Raw genomic sequence first — 20,279 nt, 5'->3', positions numbered from 1 at the left:
TAAAGATTTCATTGATTTCCTCTATTTTTTAATTCTCTATTTCACTGATATTTGCTCTAATCTTTGTTTTTTTCTTTCCTTCTGCTTGCTTTGGTTTTACTTTGCTTTTCTTTTCTAGATCCTCCAGTCATGAGGCTAGGTCTCTGAATTGAGATCTTTCTTCTTTTTAAATGTTAGCATTAGAGCTATAAATTCCTCTCTCGGCATTTCTTTGCTGCATTCCAAGGTTTTGATAAAGTATTTTCACTTTCATTTGCCTCAAGATATTTCATAACTTTCCTTGAGATGTCTTATTTGATCCATTGCTTGTTTAAGATTGTGTTGTTTAATTTCCCAATTCTTCCTTTGTTATTGATTTCTAGCTTTATTCCACTGTGGTTGGAGAAGATACATTGTATGAGTTCAATATTTTTTAATATATTGAGATGTTTTGTGACTTAATATTAGGTCTAATCCTAGAGATTCTTCCATGTGCATTAGAGAAGAGTGTGGATTCTGCTGCTATTTGGTGAATTGTTCTCTATTTGCCTGTTAGCTTTAGTTGGTTTATAATATTGTTCATGTCTTCTATTTCCTTATTACTCTTCTGCCAAGATGTTCAATGCTTTATTGAAAGTTGTGTACTGACTTCTACTATTAATGTAAAACTGTCTAGCTCTCCCTTCAAATCTGTCAATATTTACTTCATACATTTTGTGGCTGTGCCATTAAGTGCATATATATTGAAAATTATTATGCCTTCTTGTTGATTTGGCCCCTTTGTCAGTTTATAGTGAGTTCCTTTGTTCCTTGTAACCAGTTTTGACTTAAAGTCTATTTAATCCAGTATTAGTATAGCTATCCTAGCTCTCTTTAGGTTACTATGCCTGGTATATCTATTTTTCCCAACCTATCACTTTCAATCTACTTGTGCTTTGAAGTCAAGATGAGTCTTTCTTGTATACAGCATATAAATGGGTCGTGCATTTTTATCCGTTCTGCTAATCTTTGCCTTTTGACTACAGAGTTTAATCCAATTACATTTAAAGTCACTACTGATAATGCCGGACTTTCTTCTGCCACTTTGCTATTTGATCTTTGTTAAGTCTCATATCTTTTTTTTCCCTCAATTTTGCCATTAATGCCTACTTTCATATTTATTTTTGTATTGTACCATTTTGTTTCCCTTCGAATTTCTTTATATACTTTTCACATTTTCTTTGTGGTTAATGTATTAGATGCAGTTCTCTAGAGAAACAGAATCAGCAGGAGATATCTGTAAATGTAAAATTTATAAAAGTGTCTCATGCAACCGTGGGGATGTAAGAGTTCAAGATCTATAGGGCAGGCTGTGAGCTGGCAGCTCCAGTGAAGGTCCTCAGTGAACTCTCAGGAGAGGCTGGCTGGCTGAAGCAGGAAGACAGACTGTCTCTTCTGAATCCTCCTTAAAAGCCTTTCAGTGATCAGATTAGGCATCACTCATTGCAGAAGATATTCCCCTTAGCTGGTTGCAAATGCAATCAGCTGTGGATGCAGCCAGCATGGTCATGATTTGAGTCCATGAAATGTCCTCACAGCAAGAGACAGGCCAGCGCTTGCCCAACCTGACAACTGGGCACCAGCACGTGGCCAAGTTAACACATGAACCTGACCATCACAGTTACTAAGCTACTAACATTTAACATTCAAATTCTATATCATGTTTGATTTGATAACTTCAGTAGCATATGTGCTGGTTTGAAATGATGCATGTACCCTAGAAAAGTCATGTTTTAATCCTGATCCCATTTTGCAAAGGCAGCCATTTCTTTCTAATCCCTTATTCAGTGTTGTATGTTTGAAACTGTAACTAGATCATCTCCCTGGAGATGTGATTTAATCAAGAGTGGTTGTTAAACTGGATAAGGTAGAGGCGTGTCTCTACCCATTAGGGTGGGTCTTGATTAGTTTCTGGAGTCCTATAAAAGAGGAAACATTTTGGAGAAAGAAAGAGATTCAGAGAGAGCAGAGCAGAATGACATAGCCATGAGAAGCAGAGTCCACCAGCCAGCGACCTTTGGAGATGAAGAAGGAAAATGCCTCCCAGGGAGCTTCATGAAACAGGAAGCCAGGAGAAGAAGCTAGCAGATGATGCCATGTTTACCATGTGCCCTTCCAGATGAGAAAGGAACCCTAACCGTGTTCACCATATGCCCTTCCACTTGAGAGAGAAACCCTGAACTTCATCAGCCTCCTTGAACCAAGGTATCTTCCCCTGGATGTCTCAGATTGGACATTTCTATAGACTTGTTTTAATTGGGACATTTTCTCGGCCTTAGAACTATAAACTAGCAATGTATTAAATTCCCCTGTTTAAAAGCCATTTTGTTTCTGGTATATTGCATTCTGGCAGCTGGCAAACAAGAACAGTGTATATATACAGTGTTCCTATACCCCTTAGACACCCCCCATTTTTTTGTTTTACTTGTTACAAATTATATCTTTATACAATGTATGTCCAAAACAATGTTTGTCATTATTTTTTAATACGTTTGCATTTTAGATCCTGTAAGATGTAAAAAATGGAACAGCATACCAAAAAATATAGCACAGCATTACTGACATTTATAATTACCCATATGGTTACCTTTAGTGGAGGTTACCTTTCATTATGTCACATTGATCTGTCTAATGTCCTTTCTCTTCAGTCAAAAGTACTCCCTGTAGCATTGCCTGTAGGAATGGTGACAAACTCCCTCAGCTTTTGTTTATCTTGAAATATTTTAATCTCTCCACTGTTATTGAAGGACAGTTTTGCTGGATACAAAATTCTTGGTTGGTATTTTCTTTCAGAACTTTAAATATCTCACCCCACTGCCTTCTTGCCTCTATAGTTTCTGATGGGAAATTAGCACTTAATTTTTTCATTTATTTATTTTTTCTCTATTAGAGAAGTTGTGGGATAACAGAACAATCATGTATAAAATACAAGATTCCCATATATCAACCTATTATTAACAACTTGCATTGGAATATTTGTTACAACTGGTAATAGCACATTTTAAAAATGGTACTACTAGCTATAAACCATGTTTTAAATTAGGGTTCATTGTTTATGTACTGTAGATCCATGGAATTTTTTTATTTTTTTTTTATTCTGTTACCTTATATGCAATCTAACATTTTCCCTTTTACTCACATTCAGTTATATATTTCAGTGTTGTTAATTAACATTCACAATGTTGTGTTACCATCTCCACCATCTATTACCAAAATATTTCCATCATTCCTATACAGGGTTCCTATCTGGCACTTAATCTTTTAGGACTCCTTGTTCATAACATGCTGTTTTTCTCTTGTAGCTTTTAGAACTTTCTCCTTGTTCTTGGCATTTCAAAGTTTTACTAAAATGTGTCTGCGCATGGTTCTCTTCAAGTTTGTCCTTTTGGGGGTTCAGTGGAGTTCTTTAATGTGCATATTTATGTTTTTGCTTTCACTTAGGAAATTTTCTGCCAGTATATATATATTTTTTAAATTCCTTCTGCCTCTTTCTCTTTTTCTTCTCTTTCTGGACTCTCCACAATAAATTTATTGGTAAATAGTGTCCATATTTCTTAGTAGGCTCTTTGCTTTTTTAATTGCTTTTTTTCTCTGTTCCTCAGTCTGAGACATTTCATTAGTCTTGTCTTTGAGTTCATTGATTCTTCCTTCTGCTACCTTCAACCTGTGTTAAAACCCTGTAGGAAATTTTTTTTATTTCAGTTATTGTGGTCTTCAACTCCAGTATTTCTGTTTGTTTTTAAAATCTCTCTCTGTTGTGACTTGCCTATTGTTCATTCATTGTTTTTCCTGATATCCTTTAATTCTTTCTCTGTATTTTCTTTTATGTCCTCAAGCATATTGAAACCATTAAAAAAAAAAAAAATCTTCGTACATTATGTCCAAAGTCCATTGATTTCTAGATTTTTATCTTGTTCTTTTGAATGGGACATCATTGCCTTTTACTTTTTCTTATTATCTTTTGTTTTATACTGTCCTTTTAAAATATTTTTAAGTGTCACCTATGATACAAAGTCCTTAGGCTCTCTGTGCTTGACAGAGATTTCCCTAGCCACTCAAAGTATATCATTTTCATAAGAGACTAGCTCTTTGGATTTAGACCCAGGAGATTCAGTTTGGAGGGCAGGGCATCCCCTAGTCAGGAGGGCTGTCATGGATGAAAAGCAGTGGGTCACCTGTTCTTTCACCACTAAGAAAGTTTCCAGCTTTAAGCTCAAATTCAAATTCTATTATTTGGGGACAAATAGCATCATAATTTGTTTACTAACAACACTTTTTATATGTCAAAGGGGAAAATATCTGGACTAGTCTTTTCTGTACAAATCTTTCCTGGAGTGGGGGTGGAGTGAGATTTTTAAATAAGTCACTAAATGGAAAATTACCAGTATGGAGTTTAGAGAGATCTAGTTCCTGAGTCATTATCAAGCAGATAGAGTTCTCAATTCTGCATGAATAGTGAAATGACTGGAGGGTGATGGTGCAGAAAGAGCAGTTTAGGGGTAGAATGGTGCATCGTGGAGAAAGGTTGTTGGAAAGAAAGTAAAGATTTTCTTCAAGGCTCTTTCAGCCACTTTCCTTTGGCTATCTTGGGGAACTAATGTAGTGATTTACCACCTGCCAATTAGGGCTGATAAGTTTATCATTTACCACACCCTAATTTGAAATACTCAAAATTACAATATTAAGTTAATTGTTCTTCTTCTGGAGAGTTTTGTTTAGTTACCGTACCTTAGCTGCCTACACATAGACTGGGAAAACCCAAATTTCGTGTTCTGGAAAAAGATTGCAAGTCATTTATCCGACATAACTTTGGTCCAAAAGCCAAGTGTGCTAAACCTACACGTGCAGTCAGAATAATTTGCAAAAACTGAGCACAGAATATTCGTCAAATCCCCCCAAACTATGCTACCGGGCTTGGGCAACAAAGATTTTCCTCTGAGTTCTTGAAAAAGGTAAAGCCCAAACTCCTTCCCATTGCACTTATTAACAGGACGACGGTTACTTCGGGAACATTCGCGTTTCCACGCGCCACAGTAACCGGCACAGTTGCTTCCGCCGAGAGGGGGTGGGGGAGGGGTGGACAAGCGCTGAGCACACAGCCCACGCGGCAGAGGCAGAAAAAACGCCCGCCCTCTAGGGCCTAGCGGGAGAAGGAATCTCGGGGAAGGGTGCGGTAACTGCAGCCTCAGTGCGAACCCGCCAATCAAAAGCCGCTTTTGCGTAACCGCGCGCCAATCACAGAAGCCTTTTCCGCGAGCCCCCGGCTATTTAAAGGCCCACGCCGTTACCGCGGCGGCGTAGTTTTGGGTCGGCGTCAACGAAGACTGACACCCATGGCTAACCACATTGTGCTCTGCAACGGCGCCAAGATGCCCATCTTGGGGCTGGGCACCTGGAAGGTAGGTACCCTGGGGGCGCGAATGCCGAGGCTCGCTCTGGGCTTCTTAACGCCCGGCTGTCAGGGCGGCCTGGGACGGAGAAGGACCTGGAGTGACCCTGAAAGGCCCCACGCCTCGGCCGCCGGGCCTGTGAGGACCCCCCCTCGGGCTTGTCGGCTCCCTGGTCCCCGGAGGGGTCGTGCCGCCTCTGCGGGAAGCCGGGCGCCGAGGAGGGCCCACGAAGGCGGGCCGGGCCCTGGTCCTCCGGGGTCTTGCGGGTGGTGTATGGATACAACGGCAGCAACTTGGGAGAGGCTGCCCCTTCAGATACTTGGTGGGCGGATCCCCAGGCCATGCTGAAAATCCGAGCGGGAGGCCCAAATGGAAAATCACTGAAGGGAGACGGAAAGGAGGTGGGACTACCCCGAATCTCCGCCGCTCTTGCCCCACGGGTTAAGAACTGGGGTAGACTTAAGAGATGGGGCGGAAAGTAAAATGTGGGAAGAAACTCCAGCGTTCTTTTAAAGGCGTAATTAACGACTTTGCCTGTCCTTGTTTCCGTTATTACTTTCTCCGGAATAAGCATCTCAACTTAAGTCTAGAGACTGAAGATAATTAAATTAGGTGGCACGAATTTGCTCCCGAGACCGATCTTTCTCCTTTAGGGACGGGAAAGGGCTCATGATTTCTGTGCCCCCAAACGCTCGGCTCAGAACTCCCCTGAAACGGGGCACTGCCTCTTATCGGTGTCCTGAATGGTGTGTAAACTCCGCGGAAAATCTGGGCGTCCTTGGTTACCGCCTGTTGCTGTTAGCCACCACCAATATTAAAACTTCTAAAAAGCCTTAGAACTAAGTAATTCTTTTCAAAGCATCCCGAAGAAGTGGGTAGGAATTTAAAACTAGGCTGTTTTTCTCAAAACTAGGCAGCACACAAGGGGTATTACAGGACGTGAGGCAAAACCCCCAGAATGTTCAAGCCCCTTAAAAATTAGTGTCAGACCTCCTTTTTGTTCTCTTTGAATGTGGGGCTGGATAGTTACACACAGACAAGGCAAGGAAAGACAAAGATTGAGCTTTCGGTGAAATGGTTCAAATAGGACGGGGGTGTGGGTTTATTTATGTCAGCCTAAAGCCTCCAGCTGAAAATTAAAGTGTAACGTGAAAATAGAGAAAGGCCATAGATTTGCCTCACACTGAGAGTGTTTCTTGGCTGAATCAGACTGCATCATTTGTGTTTCCTCCAGATAGCCCAGTGGTGTTGATGAGAGTCTAATTTAATTATGGCCATGATACAGAGTTTTAAAGTCCACCTGTGGCAAATTATTCTATTTGAGTGGAAGTGAGATGTTTCCTTGACAATGAATGGCAAGTGCCATTTTATCATGATTAAACATACATGCAAACACATATAACTGGAATACAAGTTCCGCAAGATGATACTTAAACCTCACTATCTGGAATGCATTTCCCTATTTTTATTCAATTTCGTTTGTTTTTTTTAAATTATGGTTGTGATCTTAGAAATCAGTTTCATGGCCCAACATTTGGAAATAACTACTCTGGAGTAAATAAGGAATAAAAGTTTATAGAAGAGGGTTTCAGATCACTCACCTGAACACTTGACACCCAAAAGACTGTGTATTTATTTAAAATAATCTAGACATTTATATTATTCGTTCTGGTGTCTGTAAGTACATGGAGGGCTAGAAGAGCATGTCCATCACTGCTGTTTCTAGCACATTCCTGGTAAATAGTAAGTACCCAAAGGTTATGTATTGAATTAATGTGAAGAAGTAAAACAACTTTAGAAATATCTGTAGTAAAAATGCCAATTTGTGTATTTTGGGGACAGAGGGTGAGGTTTGTAGAATTGGGTGGAAATATGGGGAGGGACAGTGGGAGGTTGACACTAAGATGATAAGTATGGCCTTCTTTCTTGTTTCAAAGTAGTTATATGAATGGGGCGGGTCATGGTGGCTCAGCAGGCAGAGTTCTCAGCTGCCATTCCGGAGACTTGGGTTTGATTCCCAATGCCTGGCCATGCAAAAAAAAAAAGGAAAATGGTTATATGAATGATGGCTTAATACCTTTTTCCCCATCGTTTGTACATATTACTTTACAGATACTGGAGAAAAGATGTAGAGAGTTAGATGCCATTTGCTTAGCTTTGTGATTATTGGAGGAGGCTCTGTGAGTGGGTGCAGTTGTTTGTCCTCATGGATTTTTCCATGTCATAGTGCGCTGGCCCTTGGCAAGGCTTGACTAGTATCCAGTCACTCTTCTGTTGAAGGTCTTCAGTCTCTCCCTTCTTTATTCATGATTGTGGTTTTAGGTAGGTGAGAGACCATCTCTGCTCCAGACCCCATGTGGCTTCGAAAGGGTTTTCCTCCTGACAGGCTTCCTTTCCCTCCTAGAGAGTGAAAAGGCCACCAGCATTGTTTTACCAGGGGGCCTTTGACAGGGATTACTTTTAATTGATGCCAGCCAGTGTTGTGTTACTAATGTATGTTTTTGACCTATTTGAAAAATTTTGGTAGTAAGTGATTGTCGTAACCTTGTGTGTACACCCAGAGCCTAGGAATGTGGGTAAAACTGTTTCTCAACCATTTTCCGATTATGAGCCCCAACTTTTTGAAGTATTTTTTGCCTGACAACCCCTTCCCCCAGGAAATTTTAATATCAAGATATATACTCTTCGTATCTGTTGCCCTTAACACACCACAAACCATTATATTAAGTGAAGATTTTTTTGTCCCTCTCCTCCACAGGTTTTTGCCTTTTGAGGGTGATAGTGCCGTTAAGAATGCAGGAGGTTGAAGAAGAAAACACACTAAGAGACTTTGTGTTACCTTACCAAAGATCAAAGATATTTAAATATACCCTGTCTGTGCAGGGCCAGTGCTGGTCCATCCATGTCTCAACTCTGTGAAGACATCAGTGTCTAGAATTCAGAGTAGAGTTGATTAGAGTAGAACAGGAGGAAGTTCATCCCAGTTTTGTTAGTGTGTGTCAGTTGCCAAACCTGATTGAGTATGATCTTTGGCATAACATATTAGCCAGCTTGACTGTGTTTCCAGTGTGATAAGGCAGCCAAAAGGATAGCTAGACCTTCACCCATCAGCTTATTATCATTTGAAATTGCAGTTGACAGTAACAAACAGTAAAGTGAATTTGGACACACTGAACACATGCCAAGTGAGATTTGTTTATTTGCATCAACCAATGGAAAGTGCCTTTTCTGTTGATTGTGGGGGTAGTACGCGAAAGGTAACACATTGTAGTCATTGTCTAGATTTTCTCCAATGGTTACTCTGTGGGAGTCTTGCAAGCCAGGCAGATTTTAAGCCTTGTTCCTACAAAACTGGCAGGGTGTTGCCCTTCAGTAGGTTAACCACAGATCGGAGATTTGGTCTCCCAGTTGTGCAGCTTGGGGACATTGTGTGTCATTGTAGAGTGAGGAGACGCAGCTTGTCAAAGTGACATGAAGTTAATTGATACCGTGATGTCAGCTGGTTACAGGAGTTAAATCTTTTCAGTCTGCAGAATATCTGTGGTCGCTATCAGAATGCCTACTTTTTTGGTATCAAGGTAGTGAATTGAAAACCAGAATATTTTTTTTGTGAGTAGGAAGTTAGAACAAATTGAGTTTGGACCTGTTGCTTGATCCCTATTTCTTGATATGTATCTCTATATAAGAGGTCGTATTCCAGAATAGGGATTGAAAAACTAAGTCCATGGGCCTGTTTTGTAAATAAAGTTTTATCGGAATGTAGCCACTCTCATGTCTTTATGTATTATTTACATGGTAGAGTTGAGTTGTTGCCAGAATCCATATGCCCCACAAAGCCTTAAGCATTTTCTGTTTCCCCTTTACAGAAATAGTTTGCCAACTCCTATTTTAGAAGACTATTGTAGAAGATTCGAGGTAGCTTAAGCAGAATTTGGAATACATTTAAGAAGTTTGTTCACTAATGCTATCTAACTTGCATTTGGTTTATACTTAAAAGTGAAAAATAGTAGAAAGTTATTCTACAACACCACTAGTATTGAAAGAAAAACAGTGATGAAATTGAAATTAAGGTTTAGTATCTCTTAAATGAAGGTGCTGAAGGAAATCTGGCTTAATTTGAAGAGGTTATAGTGTTGTTTTCCTTGACAGTTTTTCTGTGACAAGAAACTTTTAAAGGCTTTAAAGGCCAATTGATGGTCCTGCTTTATAGACTAGGTTCATATCAAAAGTTACCGTTTTCCTAGTCCTTGCTACAGAGTTATCATTGGCCCACTATCCTCAGACTTCATACCCAAGATGTTTTCTTCACCAGTGTGAAGTTTCCTTTGCAACCCCCCCACCTTCATTACAAAAGTAATATCTGCTAACTAGAGAAAATTTCAAATCATACAATAAAAAGAAGAGTATCCCCTATTCCCAGAGATTCCCAAGGCTAATACTGTAAAGAATTCTATCCTTGAGATACCTTGGTTGTTTTTTTTTACCATGTACTTTGTCTTTATAACCTTCTTTCTAGTTGGGGCTGTTATTTTTCTGTTTTGACTGGGGATGTGGAGGGAAGGATATTATCTTGAGATAAATAAGAGTTACAAGAAAAAGGGGAAGAAGGTGAGATTTTAAAAGGAGGAGTCTGTATGTGTGTGTGAGAACAAAAGAGAAATTTTCTGAGTTATTATTGGCTGGCTTGTGAGTATTATAAATGAGAAAATAGGGAGACACATGTTGTAGAGGTGACAGGAGATGTAGGATCAGAAAATTCTCACAGCCAGCACTTATTGCCATCTGCACAGAACAGCACAAAATTACTGCCCAAGATAGAGCTTTGCAAAGCCTCCCCCAAATCCAAAGACAATGGTCATACCTTAGTTAGCCCAAGTCACAGGCCAGATTAGTGGTGGAATTGAAATTAAAGCCTGCTTTAGCAAATGGGAGTTGTACAATTCAGTTATTTGTAATTTGGTTGTTCTTATACTGGTTTTGTATAGATTTGCTGCTAGATTCATAGGAACTTGCTTTCATTATTTTTCTTCTTTTTTTAAAGACTCAAGTTGGGACCATGCTCTTTTGTTTGCATTTTTTTTTTTTATGTTGTTGCTGGATGTAGGAGAGGTAATCATATATTTGCATTTTCAAGTTTGTTAGATTTTTGCCGTCTCTTAAGTTAGCTGCTTTGTTATTGGTAAGAAATTAATTTTGTCTCTAAATTACATGATTGTGTAGATTACTTCTAGGAAAGATTCTAGGTTGATATGATTAATATTGGAAGTAGTTTGCCTTCTTGACACTTTAATACCAGAGGATGGCTTTTCCAAACTCGGAAGTCTTGTCCGCTTACTGCAGTCTCTCCCTGACTGTTGGAGTCCCTCAGGTTTATGGAGAACTCCGGAGTGGTAGTCAGAAACAAGCCTCTGAGATCCTCCTGCCAGGGCTTGCATCCTGACATCTCTTACTAACTGCCTGGTCTTGCCAGTTCCTTAACCTCTCTGTGCCTTAGTTCCCTCATCTTTAGATGCTGTGGTGAAGTTTCAGCATGATGAAGCACTTTTTCAGTGTCATCCGTTGTATGCTACATACCTCACTGGGTGGGGTTCCATCCAGGTGACATGATCTGCCCTGGCATAATGTATGTGTATGTATGGTAAACCAGGGCACTGGTGAAGCTGAGAGAAGGACATTTCCTCCCCCTCCTCCTCAGTGGCCTAGTTTCCCACATCTGTTCCTGCCACTCAGATGGTCAGATGGTTTGGGCGTGAACACCCATTCAATCTCTTTGCAGCACTGACCACAAACCATACATTGATTTTCCTGGTTCCCATTTTCCCCTTGCCTGTCAACATTTTTGTCTGCTTCTATCTCTGAGGGGTTATCTCCCTTATCTCCGCCTCCTAAAGCATATTCTCATGCAGTGAGATACTGACCATCAGGGTAACAAGAATTGACACACAGGCCTTTGGATCAACATCATAACATTCTTGGCTTCACGATAATCTTCTAGAAATAGTGATTGCCAGTATCAGAGGCCATACATGAAAAGAGAAAGAAAAGTACAGGCATTCACTGACTAAACTCAAACCAAATGGGAATTTGGATAAATATTTAAGGCTATTTTTGAAATATTTTAAACTGTCTGAAAGAAACAGCATCCTATATTATTTCAGGAACCTAACAGATACAGATAGTCAGGGTTTTTTTTTTATATGGCTGTTTGTAAATCATCAGATATGGAGAAACAAGAAAGAAGAATTTAGCAGTCTTTTTAAGGTGGTCTGTGCTGCCCGTGATTGTCAGACTTTCCAAAAATGAAAAATTGTGGCATTTCACCTTGTTTCCCCTATATCTGAGAGCCAGTAGGTTTAAAATGCTGCCTCAGGGGCCAATTCCGGGTGCCTGCCCATGCAAAAAGAAAGAAAAATGCTGCTTCAGAAATTTGCTTAGGACCTTCCTTTGCTGAAATTAACAGAACAAGAACTTGAATAAGGATGAAAAATGATCAGTAATTTCACATTGTCCTTCATCATCTTTGGTTTTGTGCAAACTATAGTTTTGTGTACTTTTTAAAAATGTTTTTAACCCCATGGCTTTTATGTTCTCTTTCTTTCAGTCCCCTCCAGGCAAAGTGACAGAGGCTGTGAAAGCAGCCATTGATATTGGGTACCGCCACATTGACTGTGCCCATGTGTACCAGAATGAGAGTGAGGTGGGGGTGGCCATCCAGGAGAAGCTCAAGGAGCAGGCGGTGAAGCGTGAGGACCTCTTCATCGTCAGCAAGGTACCATTCTGTAGGAGGAGCATAGGGGAAGAGTTCTTATTCAAACGAGTCCAATGGTGGGATCATTTTAGGAGCTGAGTCAACACTCTGGGACCCTCTTATATGGTTAGTTACCACCTGGTAGGTGATTCTTTCACAGGAAATGTATTGCCTGGAGGAAATAGGGGGCTCTAGAATTTGCCCATCCATGGCTTTCTGTTGGATGGTCTTTATATCTGGACTCATTGATTTGAACCCCAGGCTAATGCAGATTAAGTTGTGGGTTGGCTATCCCAAGTGCATTATCTTTGAGGACCAACCTTGGTCCTCATCTGCAGATTGCATCTCCACTGCTGGCCACTGTCTTTTCCTGGAGGCTGTTAGTAAACAGGACACTGGGTGGGAGGGTGAGGTGGCTCCAAAAAAACCTCATAATTAGGTCCTGTCCATTCCATTTTATGTCTTCTGTTTGGTTCTTTTGACAGCTTTCCTTGACCTGATTATCATGCCTTGCTTCTTTGTAAATTAGGTTCCACAGTGAAAATTCCCTCACAGCCAATTCAATACTTGAATCATCTCAGCCATGGTATCATGATAAAATGGGTGGGTTGTGGGGAGAGGGAAGTGAATCCTAATAAGTCTTTTGAGCTGCCTGGCTCTCCTCCAGGAAACAGCCTTTTAAATGATGGTGATAAGATGTGCTGTCTTGTTGCTTTCAGCTTTGGTGTACATACCATGAGAAAAGCATGGTGAAAGGAGCCTGTCAGAAGACACTTAGTGACCTCAAGCTGGACTACCTGGATCTCTACCTTATTCACTGGCCTACAGGCTTTCAGGTATGGGGTACAACGCTCAGACCAATTCTGTTGTGGTCCATCTCTCACCTGTGGTGTGTTATGACTCCCTTTGTTGGCAAATTGTGTTAGGTAGACTCCTGTGTCCTTGGTGCTCACAGTATGGTCAGTGGACTAGCAACAATGACATCACCTTGAGCTTTTTAGAAATCACAGTCTCAGGCCCTACCCCAGGTCTTCTGAACCAGAAACTGTATTTTAACAAGAACCACAGATGACTCCTTTACATAATATAAAATTTGAGTAGTATTGCTATTTGTCACTTGGTGATTGTTTAATTTAAAATTGATGACAGAAAACAGGCTCAGGTGACATTACTCTCCGTACTGTACGTAGGCCATAGGCATCATCAGTACTTGCTCTTCCCCTCCGCCCCCAAGAACATAAGCACCTAAATACACATACTTCCAGACATGTATATAGATGCATACATTCTGCACATGTTCCCCATGCGGAGAAAGCTTGACAGATATCTGCTGGCAGCCAAGCTTTTTGCACCGAAAGAAATCTAGTTTTTACGTCCTCTGCCTTCATTCTGGCCACTGGTTCAGTTTTCTGCTTGGTCAGCCACATTGAAAATGTGTGAATTTTATCCTATTTTATTGCATAGTGGCATATTAGAATCTGAAGAGACTTGACTTTAATCCTTCATTTTTCATGGAAAGCCAGTGAGGCTTGGCGAGGTGATATTTTTCGAGGCCAGTAATCCATCCAAGACTTGAGTCTCTTGAGTCCTGCTCGTGTAGCCTTGCCCTTTCCACACATTCCAGCCACTGATGGAAATAGTCAACTGACTGAGCACCATCCACTTCCACCTCACAGTCTCTCAAATGATGATTTTTCATCTTCAGCCCTTCAGATAGAAAAAGTGTTTGGAGCTTCAGGGTTTCTTGCTATTCCCTTTCCCACATTGGCATGCAATTGATTAGCCCTTGATTATGTTCTAAAAACTTATCCAGCTGTCATAGTTCAGAAAATATTTTCTAAAACTTTATGTTCAAAGAAGCACCTTCCCCAGCAAGTCTGTAAAGGACTATTATTGATTTTTTGGTTTATTCTGTTTTGCTTTTTATCGCAATCACAGACTGGAAAGGACTTTTTCCCTCTGGATGAAACAGGCCATGTAATTCCTAGTGACACTGATTTTGTGGACACATGGGAGGTAAGGCAGTCCCTGCTTTGTTTGACCTTACACTTCATTGCTGGCTTCTTGTTCTCCCCGTGGGTGAAGAAGGTGTGAGAAACCTGCTTTTCCATTTCTTTTATTGCATGTTATCGATTTTGTTTCCCCCTCATATCTCATTAGAGCTTACCTTTTGCCTACCATCTCTTGCCTTTTGAAAGGTCTGATTAGCTGATACTGAATCATGAGGGCAGGATTTGCTTTCTTTTCTTGTCCGTTTTGGCACATTTCATCACTAAGCAGATACTCTTTTCTCTGTAGGCCATGGAAGAGCTGGTAGATGAAGGACTGGTCAAAGCTATTGGAGTATCTAACTTCAACCATCTCCAAATCGAGAGAATCTTAAATAAACCTGGCTTAAAGTATAAGCCTGCAGTTAACCAGGTAAACATCCACCAGAAAATCAGGCATCCTTAGGATACTATTTTACCATCTGGTTACTTCATATTTACATTACCCTATAAGTAGCAGGAGGCAGGTTCCTGTATGTTTTTCTGATTCATAATGACATTGGCACATCTTGCAGGAGAGAAAGAGTTTGAGCTTGGCTTGTGATGACTCAGTGTCTGACAGATTAACAGCATGCAGACATAGAGATCCTCAGACCTGTGATAGTTGCTAAATAGATAAAACCAGAAAAAGCCTTCAGAGACAATGGCTGTAGTATATCAGGAACAAGATTATAATGGTCAGGGACATAAGCTGGAAAATATAGAAGCTTTACAGCTTATCTGGAAGATGGGACATTTGTTACACATTTTTTGCTTGGGGAGTAAAGGGACTTGAAATAGGGAAATGTCCTATATGTCATATCAGGGTATGAATGTGTGCCCACAGTGCCCGCCCATCAGCCCTCCTGTTTGCTTTTGCAGATTGAGTGCCACCCGTACCTAACTCAGGAGAAGTTATTCCAGTACTGTCAATCCAAAGGCATCGTGGTGACTGCCTATAGTCCCCTTGGCTCTCCTGACAGACCCTGGTGAGGTTTCCATGAGGTCATGCTCTCTTGTCAATTTATGAAGATTAGAAAAAAAAAGAAAATTTCCACATCAAGGAGAATGCTTCTGGGACTAATTTACAGATCTTCCTGGGGTGCCTTGGGAGGCTCTGAGGGACTGCCCTCTCTTAGATGAACTAACTCTTAGAGTTGTAGGCTGCCTTGAGTGGGTGTTGATTCTTGTTCACATGGATCTCCTTTTTTTCTCAAGGGCCAAGCCTGAGGACCCTTCCCTACTGGAGGATCCCAGGATCAAAGCAATTGCAACCAAGCATAATAAAACCACAGCCCAGGTATAGCTATTTCCAGGCCCTCATGACTGTGCCCTGAAATTCCTCCATTCCTAGTTGTCCTCATTAATTAGGAGGGAAGGGGACTGTGAGTGTCGGACCCCAGTCAGGCCCTCTCTGGAAGTGTGGTCGGGGTCTTGGAGTACATAATAGAAAGAGCATAGATTGTGAATTTAGAAAACTGCCATATGGACTGGGGATAATAATTCATGTTCCTACCTTTATAGGTTGTCATAAGGATTAACATTTGTTAACTTTGTGAGAACTCATCTCTATACAGATATAGGAGTACTAATAATCATCTGCAAGCAAAAGTTCTCGTTTCCCAAGTGGTAGCATGAGTTCCTGTGCAGTGACTAGTCTCATTGAGTACAATATACCTGAGGAGACACTGATGCAACATGGCTGAGGGGCATTTTAAGAGCAGGATGGAGTCATATCTAGACCTGAATGCTTCCCCTCCCTGTTGCTGGATGTGACCTGGGGCAAATTGCTTAGTGTCTCTGAGTCTATTTTCTTTGATGGAAACTTCTAGAATTTACGTCTTCTGGTTATGTAATAATGTAGAGTGTTTGCTATATGTACACACTGTGTATTTCTCTGTGGGTTTCCAGGTGTTGATCCGGTTCCCCATACAGAGGAATATGGTGGTGATCCCCAAGTCTGTGACACCTGAACGCATTGCTGAGAACTTTCAGGTAAGACCTAGCTGGTTGGCCCATGGAGGAGGGAGGACTCTTCACAGCGCTGTCCCTGAATTGTTGTGTGTGGGCCTTGCACCTACACTTTTGCCCACCATCCTGTCATCTCAGACCAGGGAGCTGACCTCAGTGGGAGCCCTGGTGAACAAACCCATGGGCCAAAGACAGTGAATTTCATTGGGTTAAGGCCCTTGGGCCACTCATTCAGCTCAGCTGTGCCTCAGGCTTACTCAGAGGCCCCAGGCTGTCTGTGCATAGGGCTTTGCTGAGGCTTCAGTGATACTGCTCATTCTAGTTTTGCATTGAGGTTCTATTAGTTACCAATCATAGGACCTTGAACAAGTTATTTACCCACTCTATGCTTGTTTCCCCATCTGTAAAATTGAGTTAATGTCTATTTCAAGGATTATTGCAAAGATTGAGATGATGCCTTGAAGTGCTTCATGCAATGTTTGGTACCTTAGTTGCTATAATGATGTTATCATGGACCATAAAGGGGACCCCACAGGCCACTTAGCCCACCTGCAGGGAAATCGTCTGATGGTGGGCAGAGCTGTCCAGCTGTGTCAGGGCACCATGAAGTGTTCTGTGGTGGGCACCCTGCACATGCTCAAAAGCAGACTCGACTGCCTCCCTGCCCACCTCTCACTGTGGTCTGGGGGACACCACCACAGAGAGAGCTGCTCTGGGAGGGTTCTCATAGCCCAGGCGCATCTGCTCTCACTGAACAAAGTAGTTTCACCCTCTCCGTCTGAAAACTGGTTCAGAGTTTGGCAGAGCCATAGGACCTGGGACTGTTTGGTGGTCAGCTTCCTCTTCCTTATGTAGGCCACAGCCCAGATTCATGGATGGCTGTTTCCACAGCAGCTCATTTTGCCTGGTTCCACTAGCCTAACACTGGCCCTGACACTTGCCTCTGTACACCCAGGAAATGAGGATGGGCGGGAATGGAGGTTATCAATAGTTTAATTGGGGAGACATTTTTTTTTCTTAAATATAAAAGGGAAACTACCAATTCAAAGTGAAGTAATAAGACAGTGGCCACTATGGGAAACACTAACCTTGTTAGAGATGGATCTTTTGTTTCCTATTTCATTTTTCAAGGTTTTTAGCAAGAAAAATTATTAAATTGCCAGTTTCATAATGCTGATAAAAATTATTTTATTTTTGCATCTTACCATGTTGTCTGTACCAGTTTTTTCACGGTTGTCATCACAGAATATCCAGCAGACTTTATTTCTGCACATTCCATGACTGGGTGAAGCTAAGGGCCCACCTCATCCAGCTGTGTTCACTGCCACTCAGGGCCTCACCCTGTGCCTACTGACCTCCCAGGCTGCTGAGTTCTCTTTCCATTAGGCCCTTTCTTGTTTTCTCTGTCAAAACTTTATTTGGATTCTTAGGCCTGTCTCAGTGCCATCTCCTCTTTGGCACATTCTTCAGTTCCCCAGCTGACATTAATTTCTAACTCTTCTGGAGTCCCTGAGTGCTTTGTTTAGTTTCTTTCATATAGTGTATGATTAATTTTTCCTTGTTTTATAGCTGTTGAAATATCTCTTTGCTTCATTGTAAACTGAGGCAGAGATGCATCTTACCCATCTTTATGTTCCCCATTAGTGCTAATCAAAATAGAAGTGTTCTGCACTATTTTTGAAATGGAGTAAAAGTATCATTTTCCTTGGAACTCCTGGAAGCGGGAAGGACTGTTCTGTGTCATACCCAGCTGTATGTCTGCATTCTCTGAATGTTAATGTGATAAACTTTTTCTGGGTTCAATTTACCTTACTGGCCTTCCCATTCAAGACATTGACAGACATCTCTTATTATAGTCCTACCCAAAACCATTTTGATACTTTAGTATTCTGTTTTGGTCTTTATTACAGTTTATTCTTTTTTTTTTTTTTTTTAGGTCTTTGACTTTGAACTAAGTGATGTGGATATGACTACCTTACTCAGTTACAACAGGGACTGGAGGGTCTGTGCCTTGATGAGGTGAGTGAGTCCTGTGTGTGTTGACCAGGTCCCCAGAGATTATCAGGTTCTATAGAACAAAAGAAAAATTACTAGAGGCTTTAACTTCAGAGTCCTGTTGTCACAGTTCTTTTTGCTTTTGTACCTTACTTGGCTGTCTCATCCATGCACAGCATTCAAATCTGTATCAACTGAACCACTCAGATGTTTTGGGGAAAATGCCCCAAGAGATTTACTCCTACTCCAGATATCTTAACCTCCTGCCGGAGGGGCACTGTTAGTCTAACAGACCTAAGCTAAAATAACCATGTATTTTTGTTTAATTTTCAAGCCTTAGTAGCTGCTGTGAAATTAAATGATTCCAGGTGGTCGTATCCCACCTTCTTGGAAGATTTTACCCTTGACTCTTTGTCTTAATGACTGTAATAAACCCCATAGTGCTGGGGCTCAAAAAAGTCCCAGCCCTAATGCTAAAAAACCTTATGACCCTAATGAAGTCTCTCAGCCCCTCTGACCTGCAGATCCCTGTCTAGCGTGCCTGCTGCTGAGCACGTTGTTGCCCATGGCCTCAGGTGCAAAATGGGCCACAAAGTTTATTGCAGGCAGCACCCAACCAGGTGCAAAGTCATGACCTGTAGTCTCAGAACCTATTGGCTTATTGGCTCAGTGAGATGCTTATATAACTACTTCTGTCCCTTTGTAACTTCTTACAGTCAGACTTTCTTCCTCAAAAGCAAATGCATTCCTGTTTTCTCCTGACAGTGCTTCCTCCCACAAGGATTACCCCTTCAGTTCTGAGTTTTGAAGCTGTGATTGCTGATTCTTCCCCAAGTTTTTCCTGCCTCCTTTTTTCTTGCAAGTGTTATGTGACCCAAGTTCCTCAGCAGTGCATTAGCAACCTGATGACTAACCCAGCTGGATGGTGAGATATAAAGAGCAGTATCTGTGGATTAGAAGTCTCTTCCAGTTTTCTTTGCCCCCCCCTTTTTTTCCCAACTAGAAAATCCAAGTTGAATACCCCTGAGCAAGGAGAAAAAAATGTATAATGTTAAAATAGTGCCACTAATAGTTGGAATTGCTTGGAATTATATTCCTTTCAGCCAGACTTCTTGCCTCAAATAAAAGGTGCTTTTGTAAGCCAAATGCTGTTCTCTCTCTCTCTTATTTTTTTAATGGTATCATCTCCTTCAATCCCACTTCCAGCCTTCACCCTTGAACTTAGAAAGCAGCCATTCATTTTGCAGCAGGAATAGGGTCTTGGGTTGTTCCTTTTAGTTGAGGATCCTTCCTCAAGATGCTATCCCCTCAACTTTAGGTTGGTGGTTTTCATTCACCTTATTAGACTCACCTGAGGAGTTTTGAATGTACCTGGTATTTGGACCTTACCCCTGGAGACTGATATAATAGGCCTGATGTGTGACTGGATCTGTCTAGAGAGTTCACAAGCTCCCCAGGTGATTCTTTTTTTTTTTTTTTTTTTTTTAAAGAGAGAGGGAGGAAGGGAAGGAAAGACAGAGAAGGAAGGAAGGATGGAAGGAAGGAAGGGAGGAAGAAAGGGAAACATCTTTAAACATTTTCTTGTTTTATTATATTTTGTTTGTTTGTTTGTTTTTTACATGGGCTGGGGCCGGGAATCGAACCGGGGTCCTCCGGCATGGCAGGCAAGCACTCTTGCCCGCTAAGCCACCGCGGCCCGCCCTCCCCAGGTGATTCTAATGTGAATTAACATTGAGCCCACAGTTTGAGAGTCCAAGTCAGAACATAAACCCATTTGTGGTTTCACAGATTTCTCAGTTGGTTCTTCTACTTGTGAAGACCAAGGTCAGATGTTCACAAAGCAACATTGCTTGCCAGGCATAGGTCAGGAGACTGGGGTTAGCAAATTAGTTCTTGCTTTCATGAAGCTTATTGTCTAGACTAGAGAGAAAAAAAGCGTAAATAAAAAGAGTGAGGGAGATAAGAGTCATTGGGAGGGTACCGTGGAGGCTAGCTACCACAATTTGTAGATCTAGGACTACACATTGCTTATTTCAGAAGTAACTGTAAACATGGAAATGATTTTTCAAGAGAATATATGTTTAGATTGGCATGCCTAGCCAAAATATAAAGAGCTTTATATCAGAGGAG

At 41.3% G+C, this 20,279-nt stretch overlaps 1 protein-coding gene across 1 annotated transcript; it reads left to right on the top strand.

Moving 5' to 3' along the window:
* Nucleotides 1-5,125: 5,125 nt before the first annotated feature.
* Nucleotides 5,126-19,308, top strand: LOC143663815 (aldo-keto reductase family 1 member B1-like). The gene is made up of 10 exons (XM_077137194.1): nucleotides 5,126-5,417; nucleotides 12,010-12,177; nucleotides 12,876-12,992; nucleotides 14,095-14,172; nucleotides 14,455-14,577; nucleotides 15,066-15,172; nucleotides 15,402-15,483; nucleotides 16,095-16,178; nucleotides 18,091-18,173; nucleotides 18,915-19,308. Exons 1-10 carry the CDS (start codon nucleotides 5,352-5,354, stop codon nucleotides 18,955-18,957), a joined length of 951 nt encoding a protein of 316 aa, XP_076993309.1. The 5' UTR covers nucleotides 5,126-5,351; the 3' UTR covers nucleotides 18,958-19,308.
* Nucleotides 19,309-20,279: the final 971 nt, after the last annotated feature.

This window comes from Tamandua tetradactyla, chromosome 1 (genome assembly GCF_023851605.1).
Source record: "Tamandua tetradactyla isolate mTamTet1 chromosome 1, mTamTet1.pri, whole genome shotgun sequence".
NCBI classification, from domain to species: Eukaryota; Metazoa; Chordata; class Mammalia; order Pilosa; family Myrmecophagidae; genus Tamandua; species Tamandua tetradactyla.
This window is presented reverse-complemented; position numbering and strand designations above follow the sequence as displayed.

Excerpts from the sequence above, each read along its gene's own strand:
- LOC143663815 (XM_077137194.1), top strand. The coding sequence starts at position 5,352 with ATGGCTAACCACATTGTGCTCTGCAACGGCGCCAAGATGCCCATCTTG. Across the intron at positions 14,173-14,454 it reads ATTTTGTGGACACATGGGAG|GCCATGGAAGAGCTGGTAGA; the intron begins GTAAGGCAGTCC and ends TTTTCTCTGTAG. Across the intron at positions 18,174-18,914 it reads AGGGTCTGTGCCTTGATGAG|TGCTTCCTCCCACAAGGATT; the intron begins GTGAGTGAGTCC and ends TTCTCCTGACAG.